The sequence below is a fragment of the Labrus mixtus genome, chromosome 2 (genome assembly GCF_963584025.1).
Source record: "Labrus mixtus chromosome 2, fLabMix1.1, whole genome shotgun sequence".
In the NCBI taxonomy this organism is placed as follows: domain Eukaryota; kingdom Metazoa; phylum Chordata; class Actinopteri; order Labriformes; family Labridae; genus Labrus; species Labrus mixtus.
Window position 1 is genome coordinate 6,699,485 of NC_083613.1, and position 17,297 is coordinate 6,716,781.

A 17,297-nucleotide genomic window follows, 5' to 3' on the forward strand; every position below is an offset into this window, starting at 1 on the left:
TTACTTCAATCTTCTGTTTGTGTATGAAGAGTACATGATCTAAGATTGTGTGTTTTAAGGATTTGGGGAGAGAAAATGGGGATGACAAGCAGCAAGGGGCTGAGGGCTGAAGACAAACCCTGAGCTGCTGAGTCTTGGACTGAACTCTGTGCATGAGGAACTTGCTGTAATCATATTCATTTCTCATTTAACCACAGAGCTAATTATTCTGACAGCGTCACTTGTTCTTCAGTTTGTTTACCCAGAAAATAATTGAAGTTATTAGGGTTAGTTTGGGGACTGACCGCGTCGTCTGAGATGTTCTGGAAAGCTTGAAGCATCTTGGGACATGTAGGCAGCAGCATCAGCAGCTCCCAAACTCGCCGAGACAGATTCTCTGCGTGAAGGTGAAGCTCCTCACACCGCACACTCTGCAGGGACACACACATCAAATATTATTCTGCTACTACAGAAATGTGCAGGTAAACTTCCACCCATTTTAAGCCAGACCTCTACATAAGAGATCAAGATGTACAACAACGAATGTTCTAGAGTCAGTATCGTTATTCTGACTTTATTAGTCTGGAAAATTTTAAAATATGCAACAAACAAATTTGTAATATGACAACTCAAGAGTTTTCTAAGAAGTTTAATTTGCAAAGAAAGTCAGAATGCCGATCTCGAGTCATTTTTTCTTTCTTTAATACAATCACAATCAAAATGTTCCCATTAGGCCCTAATCGTCTTCCGTACTTGAACATTAGATACAATTCAAAGTGTAACAATCCACAGTAACTTTAATCACTCGGTTTACTCCCTCAGTCACACACCTCTGGGTTGTCGTGGACCATCTCAGCGTTTGGCCTGGGTGGTTTAAAGCATGCGAGCATCTCCAGCAGCTCGAACAGCGTGGTGAGGTGTGGCTCCTGGAGGAGCAGCAGCATGGGGATGTGCTCCTTCTGAGGAGGAGGCAGACAAGAGGCCGGCAGCTGGATACCCTCCCCCTTCCTCTCCCTCCGAGGAGCTCCGAGAGACACAAACACCATCTGGGATCAAATGACAAACATGAGGAAGTGACGATTCATCTGTGTTTTATATTTCAGAAGAGAGAGCAACAGGACACTTTTCACACTTTTAAGAGGAGGATTCCACAACGTAGATATTTTAGGGTGCAATAGACAAAACATTTCTGCATATTGCTTCTTTTGTCAGCAAGGAGAAGGGCTGTGACCTACCAAATCAAAAGGTCTAAAACGTTCTCTGTTTATTTTTCAAGGAGTCTTACATTGTTTTGTAAGGAATAACTGCTATGATAGAGCTTTGTGAATTAAGATGCTTTGTTTTAATTAAAAACAGATGTTTCATTGCCATCTTTAAAGCCACAAGATGCAATTGACAAAAACAGTCAATTTTAACTTTAAAAAAACTGGAGATGCTAATCTACTGATGCCTCACTTGATTGGTTTGTTTGTGTTATTTGTGGGACTTAGGTAATAATCAGGGTCCAACATATTGAGTCAGACCAATCAATACTCTGGAGAGATAAGAGGAAAAAAAAAGCAGGTCATCACCTGCATGTCTTTGAAGCCCAGCTCATGCAGAGTCTTCTCATCGTAGTCTGTGGTCAACTCATGGCCTGAAGAGATCATCCTGACTGGACCCATCAGACCACCTGCAGGACACAGGACAGGATCTCAACGAATGCTCACAAAGACTTTTGACACAACAGCAAAACAAATAGAACTAGCTTTTTTTTAGTAAATTCAGAGATGCCTGTTTATAAGTTAGGAGTAAGAAGAGGAGGATCTGTGGGAGCTGACCTGGAAAGTCGCCCTGCTGACGGCCACTCTGACCAAACTCCTGCAGCTGAGCCTGCTGGTTCATCTGCTCCTTCTGCAGGTTCTCATACCAGTGGGTCACCTCAGCCCGCAGGTCTGCTACCTGGTCACTGGGATACATCTCGATAGTCATCTGCAAAAACACACAGTTTACTTTATAGCATAATTGACTGATAGAAGGTGTGGATTTCCATTAAAATATGAGAAAAAAAACCTGGCTGAGCAGAAATAAAAATATATCTCTTCAGAGTCAGTCTGTTTTTCTGGGATTGGAGCACAGAAGGACACTGAATTTTCTCCACAATTAATTTGTAGCCTTTGTCAGACTACCGTTTCAAATCGCGATATTTACGTCACCGTGATGTTTCGCCTTCATTCTGAATGTTGTAGAGGTGTAATAGAGGCACAAAGTGATCCCCTCTCTGTACCATGACGAGACTGGCAGAGCCAGAGAGGGAGCGCAGGGCTGAGTGTTTGTGCATTTCTGACTGTGTGTGTATGTGGAGCTCCCGCTGGGACACCAATATCCCGTCATCTCAGAATCAATATGAATGTTTGAGTTTGAGTGTTATTGCATGGCCTTGCAGAACAGTCTTTACATTTCACTGCACATCTGTATGAGCATGTGACAAATAAAAAATCTTGAATCTTGAATGTACAAAGACATAATGACGACTGAGCTTAGTTACGGTGTTTTTGAAAAGTGAATGTAACTGGCTCTAACATGTTCATTATCTGCCAAACTCCTTAAAACACCAAAGTACGTACTAATCTCTGTGGCACATGCAGTGGTTTTAGCGAGTGAAAATTTCAATTCTGCTCCCCAGTGTGGGATATCAATTGAAATATATTCTTTGGTCACTACTTGTCTGCTCACCTTGGTCCACGCGCTAATTTAGTGACGCAGGAGAAGACAGAAGCAGATAGGGCCCTGCTGCTTATATATACTGTATATATTTTTTAAATATACATTTTGTCTAATTTTCCTTATTTGTATTGTAAATCAAAACATCCCTACAACAACAAATCAAAGCTAGACTGATTTGACACTTATTCAAGCTACTATGTGTAGATATAACACTATGACACTATTTGAAATGATATGCAATGAATGCATGCAGTTAGTATAAACCTTTTTGTTTACAACTGCAGAACCTCAGACCGTTTTCAATACTTTTGTTTTGAGTATCTAAAATTAGGAGCTACATGACAAACTGTAACTATGTTATTTCATAGTTTGAAACACTTTTTAAATTTCTTTTTGCACTAATAATTATACATTTTCTTACAAACAAAAATGGAAGATTACTATTTTGCAGCAGATTGTATGTATTACTCCAATAACAGTACCACAATGATATCTCTTTAAGAAGGATGACTCGTATTGTTTTTGAAATCATCTCCTTTGCCAGAATGTTTTTCAATCAGTGTGTAAAAGTTCATCTTTAGTAATCACCAATATCTAATGTCTTTATAATAATAATAATCGAATTTCCCTCTGGGATTAATAAAGTATTTCTGATTCTGATAACAGAATTAAGTCAGGTAGTTTGTTATATCAAAGGTTTATGTGTCACCTTGTCAGGAAGTCCGGCAGGCTGACATACAATCCTGAGCGGCAGAGACTGTTTGTCACTCAGGGCCTTCAGGTGGCTGCTGATCCCCGTCCCCTCGATCTGCCACTGACGCAGGTGGTATGCAAACCTGACAGAGAAAAGGGGAAATATGTTATTTTGCTGCGTTTATATAAGGACAGAGCATATACCTTTTGCAAGCAGCTCTGGATGGTGTTTACCTCCTTCGAAAGGCCTCCAGGTGAGTTTTGAGCATGAGCAGGCCCCTCTCGATGCTGGTCAGGCTGGAGTGAGAGTCCTTCTCCAGGTTTGCTGAAGCCATGAGCAGACTCTCCATGCACTTCCTGATAAACTCCTGCTCCTTTTCCAGTCCTGTCTTACCAGCTGGATATGTCAACATACGCAAAAAAACTTCATGCAATGGTGACATTGTTTAACTAAAATCTGCTTTAATTAACGAGCAAATAAATACATATTCTAGTTTTTTTTAACATGTCAAACACAAATATCACTCACAGCCAACAACTTTAAATGGTAACACACACAATTCAACTCTATTATGAAAGTCACTATATTTGCATTACAGTCTGCAGACTGTGTGTGTTTCCTGACTTAAACTCACCGTTGATGTAGTAGGAGTTGATGTACTGGATGGCAGCTCGGCTGATATCTGCAGACTGAGCTCTCAGAGCAATCCCCCACAGCTGGTCCATCCCGCACAACTGCACACACACACACATGAGCTAACTGTATCTACTTTTTGTAAACAGGTCAGTTTGAACCCAAAGTAACTTTATCAGGATGCAGATTTATAAAACATTTTTATCTGAAAACATTTTATTTTACAGAAATAAAAAAAAAAGTATTTTTTCAATGCAATTGTTAAGTATGCGTCCTATAAAACAGTGTTCTTATGCATTAAAGGGAGTTTGATTACCTCACAGCTGGAGGCGTTGTCCAGAGCGCTGGTGGCGAGGCGAGCCAGGTTACACAAGTGCTGGAAGAGGTTCAGGCCGGTCATGCTGATGGTCTCTGGCTTCAGCTGGGGCATCTGGAGTGACAAACAGACAGTTGAAACACAAAAGCATGTTTCCACTCCAGCTGAGTATAAAAGAAAACGCAGAGTAATGTTACTTCAATCTAAGGTGACTCATTTTCACATCTTTTATTGTCACTGGATGTGGTCATGCATGCATTTTATTTTCAGAAAATAATATTCGCAGACAGTTTTGCGAGGGATGCTGGATAGCTCTGCTTTTGACAATGGATTTGTCTGAAACTTACATGTTTGCATTTTTAAAAGGAAAACATGGCAGCTACTCTGTGAATGTTATCAGATTTCCTCTTCATTGTGCATCAATACATGCTGGGATAGCATGTGGCTGGCTAAACAACCTAATTAATATTATTTTGGAAAAAGGATGGATGGAGAAATAACCCAGATTTAGGTAAATATATTTCTTCATTGGACATATCCAAGGTAGACATCTTGTGGCATAACTGAGTTTTTGAGGTACAGATGTTACTTGAAAAAAAAAACAAGACGTTGAAAGTTGTACATAACCCAGAAACTCAAAGAGAGAGAGAAATCACTGCAAATGAAACTAGTCGACCCAGTGGAAAATTTCGACCAGTTGCTTATTATTGTTGTGTTTGTTTGTTCTTCTTCTACCTTCTCCAGGAACAGGTGTTTGTAGGTCTCCATGCCCATGGCGTGCTGGTCCTTGCTTCGGACCTGATTGAGGAACCAGTGCAGAGCGTCGTCATAGCACTCTGAGTCCTCCACCAGGCAGTGCCACAGGATGTCCACCTGCTCCAGACTCAGTCCTGAGAAACACAAACGCACACAGTTACACACAGGCAGATAACAGGTTGTGAAGACAGATTTCACTCCATCTGTACAAGAAGAAACACAGACTGGTGTGAAAAATGAATGTCTCATTTATTTCCTTCATGCCTTTAGTCTGCTTCACTATTTTTTAGCATTCAAGTTTCTAAAATAGCACTGGTAAAGCTCAACTCCTCAACTCTACACTCGACAAAAAGCTGAAGGAGTAGGAAAAGACAAAGACTAAAAAGTGAAGAAAAGGAAGACAAAGAAAAGGGAGCAGAGAACAATAAAAATAACAAGGAGAAACAGAAGAACCAGAAAAAGAAATTCAATAAAAATGAAAAGGCATAGAAGAAGAACGACAACAAGAAAAGCAAGAGAATGAAAAAAGGAGGAACAAGGAGGAATAGAAAATGCAGAAGATGGCGACACAGGAAAAAAGACAAATAAGAAGACATGGAAGCGAAGAGTACAAGTAAAATCAAGAAGACACAGATGTAGAAGAAGACAAAAAAAAGAAGAGGAAGATGCACAAGATGCAGTAAAAAAGATAAAGAAGAGGAAACAATGGGAAAAGATTATTACTTAATCTTACAAGAAAAAGAGAGGCTGTATTTACAGTCATAGAAGTTTGCTATCTGTGAAAAACTTCTCAAAATAAATCAATGTATTTTGCACAGCTGGGTTTAAACGGGAATAGTAGAGGACATGTGTTGTTAGCTTTGTTAACAGCTGTGAAGGAATGCTGATTTTTCTTTTTAGAAGGAAAGAAAAATGAATTGTTTTTTGCATTTACCCCGTGGAGCTGTAAGGAAATCTAAGTTTACTTGAAGATATCTTGACATTTTAAATGACACTACATCCTGTTTAACACACGTTACCTTCAAGATTATTAGTAGGAATTTATTGAGGTTAATTGGCCAGACAGAAACACTCACATGTTCTATCTGATGCTGTTGGCTTTTTGCAGTAAATATTTAATGAACTGAGGCTTTAGTCTGTCGAACAGCAAATTTTACATCTAGGTAAAACGTTGATGATTGCCCTGGGTGATCTAACTTGGCTGAATCTGGTGAAATACTCGCATAAAAGTGGGTTCTATATCCCCCCTCTTCAGTGTTTTGTCACTCAGATAACGGGGGCATTGTTGAATGGAGCTGCTGGGGTTATATAATAAGGTCTTTTTTTAGCATCATTCCCCCCAAACATTCCCTAACACTCATTCACAGTTCATTTCCACACTGCTGTTAAATATGCTTCATTACTGCTGGAAATGTCACTTCAAACAGCTGCAGACCTCTGAACAGTTGAGCCAATTAATCAAAGCTCACATCCAGTCTATCTTGCTGCTAAAAAATGTTCCCAAGAAAACCAAACTATTTTCAAACATATTTTTGTTTTACAAAGTATTTTGTTTCCCACTCCGTTCTCTACTGCAGGAAACTGACAAAGATGTGAAATGTGCATGCATATCATATCATAGCATATCATAGCTCATCAAGAGAACAGGTTTTTTACAGCCTTAAACATGTCATGTCATCTTTGTTTACTGGTTGGCTTAATTTTTTTTTTTTTTTAGAAAAATAAATGCTGTTAAAAGAGATTTCATTTGGATGGAAGTAAACATTGATGAAACTGCGCATTGACCTGATCCATCACCTGTATGTCTATATATAATTAATAATAGGTGAGAAGATCGAGTTTATAGTAGTATTTGGCTGAATGCATCCTTTTTAAACAGCCTAAGTATAAAAATATTAAAACATATTTTACTTTATCAGTGCATTCAAGAATCTAGCTTTACAACATTCTTCTTTTTCAGTCAGACACGGGTGTTGCTCTATGAGCCAAATAGGAGAATGTGGATCTCACTGAAGTGGTCTGGAGATCCCAGTGTGGAGAAGACACAGGTGAGGAACTGCAGACGGACCTGAACCTCCGCGCTGTGACTGTACCTGCAATAACACAACCAACAAAAAGAAAGTTCGACACTTTGTTGCCCCCAAAAACATTTTAGAGCAGAAAACACGACTTTACTTCAATTCAAATACAGATGAAGGTCTGTGTATTTTCTCTCTGTACGAGGATGATTTCACCATAACAAGGAACAAGGCATTTACACGGGCTGCAGCCAGCAAAATTCAATTGGTAAAACTGGCTGTTTAACACAAAGCTTCAACTTGTGTTTCCTTTCAGTCTAAGGATTCATTAAACTTCTCTATCAGCTTTCAGAAGTATCATGGTTTGCCTGAGAGTTTCAAATTCACCCGTAAACACTCGCCGTCCACTGAATGTTAAAACATTTTTACAGCTGGGTCCTTTTCATTTTCCATGCCCTGTAAGAATTTTATCAACATCACATGATCTGGATGAAGGATATTCATCAGATTAACAGCAAAGGTTGGTAACAGCTCGGTTTCTAGCAACCAACTACTCTGAAGGTTAGATTATGTTCTACATCATCATTACATCAGGATACATTTCTTACAGATTTCTGCTCAAGTCAAATTCAAAGTTTAGCTTTGTTTGGGTCAACCTTTGACTTTTATGACATGTATCTTTTACCACTTTGAATTCTCTCACAAACCTTTTCAAAGCACTTCTTAATGAGAGGTTTGTTTGTGACCGAGTTTAAAAAGGATGACAGACTTACAGTGCAAACTTGTGCCGCTGTTCACGGACTTCCTGGATGTAGTGCTGCAGGTTGTCGAAGAACAGCTTCATCATGTGCAGCTCCTTCTCCGCCCACCTGGCAGAGCAAACGGCCATGTTTGTCAAATCACATTTTAGAGCCTAGAGTCTAAGACATCTTGAGAGGTCGGTATGCAAAGAATATAATCTGAGTTTAATGAATGATCTAATTGAGCGTAATTGAGCGCTAAGAGCGTAACTGTTTAACACGTCAATGTCATATTTCTTATAATTATGCTTAAACTAGAAAATGTGACTTACATTGTGATCCAGTGGGTGTCGTAGCTGGAGCCAAACTGCTGAAAAGTGCCAAATAGCTTAGGTAGGAGACGCAGGGAAACTACAACAGACCTGAGGGCAGAAGAAGAGAAGAGGGTTGATAAAAAGGAGAAAAACAAAGATTGAATAAAACAAAGAACATGTTTTGGTTTTCTTCTTTGTATTGGCAGACAAACCATAAAAGATGCTTTCCAGGTTACAGTTCTGATCATCTTTAGCCCCGTTTCCACCAAGCAGTTCAGTTCGTCACAGGACGCATTTTGTGGCGTTTCCACTATCAAGAGTCGGGAAAGGTCCCAAAAAATAACCGTCCTGTACCGTTCTACTTTTTGCTACCCTTCTGTTGGGGTGCCAAGTCTACCGGTCCGACCCTAAAAGCTGGAGCTAAACACTGCAGTCCGTTGATTGGTCGAAAGAATCGTCACTTCCTGTGCGACAGCGCTAATGAAGGACGGCTGTATTTTTCCTCGTGGCACACAGCCCAGTCTGAAACAAAGCTGCATTGCATTTTGTAACAAAGAACCACAAGCCAATGAGAAAGACCATGAATTGCTGGAAGTCCTCCATTGTTGCTCTTTGTTTACTGTGTCGCGTTCTTCTTCTTCTAATTTATTAGCGGGGTATACTGTGTCGCACCGCTATGATGTCACAGTATTACATACTGCTCCGGGTCACCCTCACCTGTGATGAGCTAAGTTGTCCAAGCAGCCCTCGATGAAGCGCATCCGGATCTGTCTGTCAGTGAACCAGCAGACAAGCGAACACAGCAGCTTCTCTGCTTCATTAATCAGACCCTCAGACAGGTGGATCTAAAAGCACACAGAAAAAAAAGAAACTTAGATCACACAGGTGACTTTAAAGGCTTTATATGTGATTTTTTGATCCAGCAGATGTCGCCCTTGAGCACCAGCATGAAACTAAAACAACTTGCGCTGCATTGTTGTGTTAGCATGCTAATGCTAACGATCTTTATTATGCTCGTATCTTCACACTGCATGTAAATTTACCTGAAATGAGCGTGATCTAGAAACACAGTTAAGCAGTGAGTACAGTATGTTATTCTTCTTTTCTCTAGTCCCTCAATTAAACAACTTTTATACACGAGGGGGGGAGTCAGCCGCTGTCCGGACGATGTAAACAAACTGAAGATAGGACTCTGAAAACTCTGAAAACATCACAGACAGTGGGACTCGGGTGTTACACCCATTGTAGACAGTCATGACTCACAGAGTTATTTTCAGAGGATATACTTGATTTATATTATATTTAAGTGTGAAAAATCGCATATAAAGACTTTAAGCTAGTTGGTGAGAAAGAAAACTGGACACTGGAGCTTTGAAAACTCCATCTAAAGATTTAATCTAAAGATTTCTTTACCTAGGCTGTTATAGGCTCCTGGGAAATAACTTGTACTGCTGAGTTGATATTGCCTCATTTCTAATTAAAATAAGAAACTATAATATTACTCTGGGTGGCTTAAGAACAAGAAACTGTAAGGCGGTATTGTCTGTGTGGGAACTCTAATGGATTATTTGTCACGTGGGTAAACTTTCCACGTTGGAAAATACAGATTACTGTATAAATTTGGATGAATCACATCACTGCTAAATATGTAAAATGAGTCAAATCACTCCAGGAAATCCCTCTACCAAACTGTTGCTCACTAAAGCATTCATTACAAATATGTGTGAGTATTAAAAACACAAATACACATCTACATAAGAAAAGACAGCTGGGTGTTGAGTCATACCGCGTCCTCATCCTGCACCAGGTCCCACAGCAGAGTGTTCCCCTTCTTACAAACGTTGTCCAAATTGATGTCAGTCACAGCGTGGCCGCTCGAATACTGGTGTTTATGGACAGCTGGACCTGCACAGATCCACAACATTAGCTCTCCTGGTTAGGCAGGCTATGCTTTGAATTCAACCAAAAAGTGAACACAGGAAACAACCTATTATATTGATCAATCAGGATATTAGATCCATTTTGAATGTGGCTCACCTTGCACCAGGTGCTCATGGTAGATGGAGGCCAGGTTGGGGAGGTGCTGCTGGAGGTGGGAGCTGAGCTCAGCGTGGGAGTTGATCTGGACGAGCTCCTCCTCGCAGCCCGACTCCTCGCCGTCAAAGTCTGCCATGTTTTTCTCTGACTTGGCGCTGACCTGGGAGCTGCTGCAGCTCACGTCGTCTGCAGACAGCATGTCCTCCACCATGGGACTGAGGGGGAGAAAGAGGGTTTCACAGTTTTGGACATGTTACATAAAGAACAACCAACCAGTTTTGACACAATGGGAACATTCAGAAGGAGTTTGTTCAAATGAACTGAGATATAAAAGAAAAGGAAACTTTTTTACACAAGTCTCACAGTCTCCATGTAGATCATTAAACCTGTTTTTTAAGGACTTCCTGGCATTCAGCTAGCAACACTGTAACAACAAAATGTTTGAATGCACATGACACTCAGAAATTCTACAAGGACAGTGGTCGACAGATCATAATCAATGGCAATGCACGGAAAAAGGAAGTCCTGTCCCCTGTTGCTTACTGCTGGCTCAACTGGATGTTCTGATAAGTTTGCCATTGCTTCCAGAGGCATTATCATTAAAAGACCATTGGCTGAGGGGTTCTGATATTGTAACATGATTTATAAACAACATTTTCACAAAGCTGTGAAAACACACTCTGACTGTGTTTGGCCGTTTTCTGGCGAGTGGGAACTGAACTGCCATTTTGCCTCTTACTTTGGCTCAGCTCATTGCTCTGATATATTCAGACATACAGTGACTGCAATCCTTCATCTCATGACTTAATGCAGTAAGTTGACATCTGGAATCCTACAAACATCAAGCAAGCAATTGTTGCTTGAGGAATAATATTAATTGCACATCTTTCTGGTAAAACATGAGACTTAAGTGGGCTGATATGGTTCAATTCAAAGAGTCAAAGCTTTGTATTGAACAGCAAAATCTGGTTCCTTGATGTAACTTTAGAGCAACATTGAAAATAAAAAATATTATTATTAAATATTAAGTATGTAATAATTCATTATGGTTTTTAATTATTACATGTAATGTAGTACTCTGTTGCAGATGGACGAGTTCTACTGCTGTATAAATGTACTGTGGTATTTTTGTCAATGTTTCACAGCACTGTGAAGCCCAAATACAATTCCCACTAAGACAATAAAGTGTATTCTAATCTTAATGTTTCATGCAAATGAAACCTACTTGATCCTTAGTGTGATACGACATCTTCACTCACTTGTTCACTTTTGTTTTCCCCCCTCATAATTTCTGATATTTTCAGAAACCTTTCATCCATTAGTGATGTAAACCTTCTTATCTTCTTTTCTTATCTTCTTCATGATTTGTGTAACATCTTAAACAAATGACTGTTCGTACAGTCTTAAAACTCAATAAAACAATCAGTATATTGTTCAGCCTGTAATCAATTCTCTGTCTTCTTTAAGGTCAAACATTGAATAAATAGTTAGCAGACTGGTGTTTTTACCCTTCATGATGATGGTGGTGATGATGATGATGATGGTGGTGGTGGTGCTGCGGTCCGATGAAGCGCCGACACTTAAAAAGCTCACTTCCCATAGCCTCCCCCAAGAAGTCCCCAGGCCGCGGCAAACATGTGGGCTCCTGAGGCCCCTGGACCATCTGTGAGGGATTGATATCAGGAGGCTGCTGTTGAGGCTCCGCCCCCTCAGGCCGAGCAGACACAGAACAAGTGTCCATCATCCTCATTCGGCCTTCTAAAGACGTCGATGCCCCCATGACTGCAGAAGTATCTGGGTTAAAGGGAAGGCCCTTTGTCTTAGTTCCGCCCCCTGAACCACTAGGTCCCGCCCCCTGGTTTGGCCCCTCGCAGAGTGCCTCTCCCGCCTTCCTCTTCCTGGACTCCATCTGCTCCCTGTGCTCTTTCTGCTGCCCACCCTCTGTGGCTGACCGGCTCCCCTCTTCTTCATCCTCTTCATCATCATCATCATCATCCTCCTCATCGTCCTCTTCTTCATCCTCCTCCTCCTCTTCCTTTAAGGCCTCGCTATCCGCCATGTCGTCAGAGTGCAACTCACTGCCGGGGCTGCCGGCTGATTGGCTGGCTCTGCTGGAGGCGGCCTCGTTACTGGAAGCCTCGCTGCGTCCACTGCTGCTGCCCGGTCCACTGCTGCCCTCCTCCACACTGTTCGCCGTCTCATCAGAGCTGCCCTGCATCGACTCCTGAGAACACAACAGATGCAAAAAAATCTTACAACCCCTTCAGTGTCGCAGTCAGTAACAAGTGAAAGTTGTGTTTCGTTTTCCTGATCTTTAAGATTGTTTTTACATTTTGTTCAGGCCAAAAGCTTATCAAATGTCCCACATGCCCTGTGCCAGTTTGATCATAAAAAAAAGAAAAAAAACAACTTGTGGTTGGCTTGATAACACTATCCATAACTTTCTTGCCGTTCGATAGAAGGGATCTGCTTCAACTTTGGACTGCATGTCCATCTGTGTGCAGTGAGTGGTATTTCAGTCTTAATCAAAATCAAGAGGTCAATGGCTACATAATTTCCATTTTATGGCTATTTTCTTTTGTCGACTGTCCCCTCCGCTTTTAAATTGCCTTTCACTCGAATGGAGTTTCTGATCAAAGATTTCATATTTTTTCCGGGATTTCCAGATAACCTCAGAGTTCAAAAGACTTCATAACAGTGTTCAAACAGGCTTAAAACAGCTCCCTTTTTTGTTTTCATTTACAAAAACGCAACTCAAAGTATTATGTGTGCATCAGCGTGTGTGGGATATAAAAAGTTACATGTACTGAGTAATAGCGCTGAAATGCTAAAAAATACAAAAACAAAAAATCAAACAGGAGAGAATCAGTATTCATATCAGTTTGAAAGACGTGAATGTGTACCTCTGTGTCCGACAGCCTCTGCTGGCTCCTTTTGCTGCCCGTCATCATCTGGTCATCCATCTCCATGTCGCTGCCTCCGCTGTGTTGAGTGTCGCTGTTGTCGCTGCTGTCTGGACTGGCAGCCGGTGAACCTGACAACAGAGATCAGATTGAGAAGCAGGAAGCAGACTTTATCTGTTACATTGACAGGACGTCCAATTAGAGGTGGTCTCTGGATACTTTAAACCCTGGACCAGAGCACATGTGGTGCTGGACTACCTCTGCTGTGATCATTTATTTTGTTTGTGTTATTCTGTGTCTTGGATGTTTTATATGGTTCATTCAGTCAAACAATAATATTTGTTTAATACACAAACACTAGTATCACACATACTGTTATTACTTGAATTGTAGCTATAATTCTATCCTATTCATTGTTGTTGTTGCTCTGTTTGTCTCTATCCGTCTCTCTTTCTGCATCTCCCTCTATCCACTCTCAACCCAAACACAGTTTCTGCTGAAGGCTGTTCAACATGAGTCTGGTTCTGCCTCTTTAAATAAATAAAGTTTTTCCTTACCACTGTCACTCTGCTGAATGTTGCTAAGTGCTGTTCTCAACGATGGATTAATGTAGGGTCTTTGTAAATAATACAACATAAGTACAGTTCAGATCTGCTCTTTTTGTAAAGTGTCTTGACAGAACATTTGTCATGAATTGGGGCTATACAAATAAAATATAGATTGATTGAGGAGAAGTTATCGATGCAGTGGTATAAGAGTATCCTCTGTGCTTTTGTGATTTGAGTCAGGTGGCTTTGAAGAGAGTGAAGTCACAGCTGTTTCTCTTTAAAAAAAACATCTTCTTTAACAAACAGGTCGATCTCTGTAATGTGGTCAGACAAAATGTGTACTTGTGAAATAGTGAAATAGTATTCCATGTTTCCTACTTTACTCCTATACTTCTATTCACCAACATTTCAGAAGAAATTATGATGTTTTTACTCGATTGAAAAGCTAAGTGGTACACTTGCAGATTAAATTATAAATTGTTGCTGATAATGAAAAAAGGGTTTGATAAAATAAAAAAGGTTGAAAGCTACCTAGCAGTATAGAATAAGGACAATGATCAGAACTATGAACACTGTGTTATTGCTAATTGTATTGAAGAGCAAGTCATTTGTTTGTGGAGCTCTCCGAGCGTCCACACTCACCTTTCTTGTTGCCCATTGGGATGTTGGTGTTGAGCAGGGAGGCGAAGGAGCTCTGTTTGGAGAGCTGGGCCTTCGCTGCCAGGGCGTTATTCCACAGAGCTTTGATCAGCATGGAGGCCAGGTACAACGTCTGAAGAAGGAGGAGAGGAACAATTATAAGTTTATCTTTATGAAGCAACACCTTGTTTGCTTTTCAGACTTTGTGTGTGTGTGTGTGTGTGTGTGTATGTGTGTACCTGCTCAGTGTGTGCACTCGGGTGCAAGCCTGACACCAGGTTGAGGACGTGTCTGAGAGGCACTGGGTCCAGGTTTTTGATGAGTGAGGGGAAAAGGTCATGGATGTAACGGCTGCAGTGTTTAAGCTAAAAGAAACAAACAAAATCAGAGTTAATAATGAATTAAAAATCACATGTGGAGAGAAGAAAGCACAGAGATATGTCTTTGTACTCAAAATAATATAGTTCAAACAAGAACTTTAATCCCATTACTACAACAATTTAATCATTTTGAATTTTTATTTAATAAGGACAATACAATTTAACATAGTTTCACTACAAAGTATGACACTGATGTGCTGCATAAAGAGTATAAAGCTATTGCTAATTTCCAACTGTGTCCCTAGTTGGGCCTTTAATTTAATTTACATTCATCTTCCACTATATCTACTGGAACCCACAATAAGGATTTAAAGAACCATCATGCACACAGCTTAACATCCCTATTTAAACATTTACAAATGTGTGAATGTGTGTGCACTGTACTTAATTAAAGAAAACACAAATTAAAATGTTGAAATAATTAGAAAATTAACACACACATAAAAATTACAAAAAATATAAAAACTCCAAGTACACAAGTCAGCGAACACTTCCTTTTTCATCTGAGGCCTATCACACTTAAAGTATCCCAGTAAACGGTGAGTTGATGGTGGAGAACAAAGTTGTGCAGTTAAGTGCGAGTCTGTGGTTCCTCACCTGCGCTGCAGCCCAAATACAGTCCACATGCTGCGTGCTGAGTCGGCCCTCTGCAGCCAAGAAGTTCAGGATCACTTGGCACTGTTTTATGATCTGGAAACACAAACACACACAATTTAGATCAGCTGTGGAGAGAAAAAATAAAATGGCCAGCCCATCTGGATACTGGTGGACTCTTAACAAAATATAACAAAAAATTGCTGCAACGTGTTTTTATAGTTTCACAGTCCGTTCATTTCACTGGATCAACAGGTCTCACCTCAATGTGCAAATTTGGCCCGAATATGTGTTCCACCACATTGTTGTGAATCAGCCAGTCAGCGAGCTCCTTTGCTATTGACCTGCAAGGATCAGGGGAAATCAGAAAACAGAAAGAGGAATACACAGGTTTAGGTTTATTTAAAAATGCAATTACAGTCATTTCATTTTGCCATTATACATTTACTTGTTACATGTTTCATTTTCAAATCTGGCATCGTGACAACCGTTCTTCTAACATGTACACTTTGTCCAAAGAGGGGCCAAAAGTGGACATAAACTAAGTTCCTAATAGGAGCTTTAAGAGTAAACGCAGTTCATAGATTCTAAATAGATCTTTTGACATCTTCAGGTATCTGATCTATTTCACTTACGTTTCTGTATCCGACACCAGAGACTCGTTGTTGCAGACATCATTAAAGGTATGGAGTTGGTTCTGAGGAAACACAGGCAAACATATTCAAGAAGTGAAGAAATAGCATCTGAGAAAACCTTGGTGTTAATAAGAACTCTGGGAGCGCTGGGAAAGCAGACAAAGTACAGTAATAAACACAGATCTAGTGAGTTGAGAATATGTTTCCATTTTTAAACATCACCCTAAACCATAACATCCTATAATATGATAACATTTATTCATCAAACAGTTCTAACCTGAAGAAATGTGTTTTTATTTTTCTTGATAATGTGAGTACGAGATTCCTGCAAAAATAAGATTCTAATGGCAGGAAGTTGAGATAGTCAGTGCAGATGGTGACAGAGATGAAAAGACAGAAACAGAAGTGCAGACCAGACTAAAAAGAACGTAATAGAACCATTACAGAGCTCTCTCTTAGGACAGTTGTTTTGATGAAACAGTTTAAATATCTGGATTAGCCTAACATAGGGAAGTAATGGTGCCCGAGTAAGTTCATTGACGTTTGTGTTTGCTTGGACTCACAGTGATCTGGCTGAGTCCTGCCAGCCTCATGGTGAGCGTGGGGGACATGAAGTATTTGAAGGCAAGGTCCAGGCTCTCCTTGTCAAAGCACAACGCGCTGTCCAGAGGCTCCTTCACCGTGCTCCACATCAGGTCAGCCATGTTACGTGCTGCGCTCTGCCGCAGCTCCTGATCAGACAGCTTACACAGATACCTGCAAGACAAAAATTAATAGATGCACAATACATTTAGAGCTGTAAAATTGACTTTTCGAGTCATAGAGCAGGAGGATGAACACACAAATGATGGGAATATATGCCCTCATTAAATGAGATATTTTCATCAACGATTACCCCTTTTTTTTTTTTCCCTATCTCAGCAGGAAGAATGTTTAAATCACTTCAGCCCAAAAACATTTCCTACCAGCAATTCTGGCAGGACAAAATTTCAGTGATATTTGAAGAAACAGCCAAAAAAAAAACCCGAAAAACCAACTGATTTTGTTAATCAAGCAACCTGTGTTACCAAGATTCATTTTATTGTTGTCCACCCTCACATCACTGCCCCAAGAAGAGCGTTACATGAAAATTGATTTAAAATTCTTAAACTTCAGCATTGAAAATATATACATATTGAATTCTACTTTCTGCAATGGCAAAGTGTTTTAAAGAAAAATTCCATAAAGAAACTGATGATCATAATAATTTTCTCCCTCTGATTAAAAAATGTTAACCAGCAAAGAGCCAACAGCACTAAAGAATGAGTCTCAACGGTGTATTGGTCAACGTTGGTCGATGGAGTCTGGGGTTTTCTTTATTTTTATTTTTTATGCTTTTTTTACACCTTCAGCATTTCTAATGGAT

At 40.1% G+C, this 17,297-nt stretch overlaps 1 protein-coding gene across 3 annotated transcripts in view; it reads right to left on the reverse strand.

Annotated features, from left to right (window-relative positions):
* Positions 1-17,297, reverse strand: part of usp34 (ubiquitin specific peptidase 34) — a 64,050-nt gene that overhangs the window by 27,102 nt on the left and 19,651 nt on the right. For 2 of the 3 annotated variants that reach the window (XM_061049040.1, XM_061049023.1), the window contains exons 7-29: positions 16,456-16,648; positions 15,893-15,954; positions 15,520-15,601; positions 15,261-15,353; positions 14,523-14,648; positions 14,287-14,416; positions 13,097-13,227; positions 11,702-12,417; positions 10,194-10,408; positions 9,943-10,061; positions 8,874-9,001; positions 8,175-8,264; positions 7,876-7,971; positions 7,095-7,177; positions 5,064-5,218; positions 4,329-4,442; positions 4,014-4,113; positions 3,613-3,775; positions 3,395-3,521; positions 1,800-1,950; positions 1,551-1,651; positions 810-1,025; positions 285-410 (exon numbers count right to left, since the gene is read on the reverse strand). In XM_061049040.1, coding sequence (XP_060905023.1) covers positions 285-410; positions 810-1,025; positions 1,551-1,651; positions 1,800-1,950; positions 3,395-3,521; positions 3,613-3,775; positions 4,014-4,113; positions 4,329-4,442; positions 5,064-5,218; positions 7,095-7,177; positions 7,876-7,971; positions 8,175-8,264; positions 8,874-9,001; positions 9,943-10,061; positions 10,194-10,408; positions 11,702-12,417; positions 13,097-13,227; positions 14,287-14,416; positions 14,523-14,648; positions 15,261-15,353; positions 15,520-15,601; positions 15,893-15,954; positions 16,456-16,648 — 3,517 coding nt within the window. The remainder of the gene's footprint in view (positions 1-284; positions 411-809; positions 1,026-1,550; positions 1,652-1,799; positions 1,951-3,394; positions 3,522-3,612; positions 3,776-4,013; positions 4,114-4,328; positions 4,443-5,063; positions 5,219-7,094; positions 7,178-7,875; positions 7,972-8,174; positions 8,265-8,873; positions 9,002-9,942; positions 10,062-10,193; positions 10,409-11,701; positions 12,418-13,096; positions 13,228-14,286; positions 14,417-14,522; positions 14,649-15,260; positions 15,354-15,519; positions 15,602-15,892; positions 15,955-16,455; positions 16,649-17,297) is intronic. The other variant, XM_061049031.1, reaches the window with a different exon arrangement.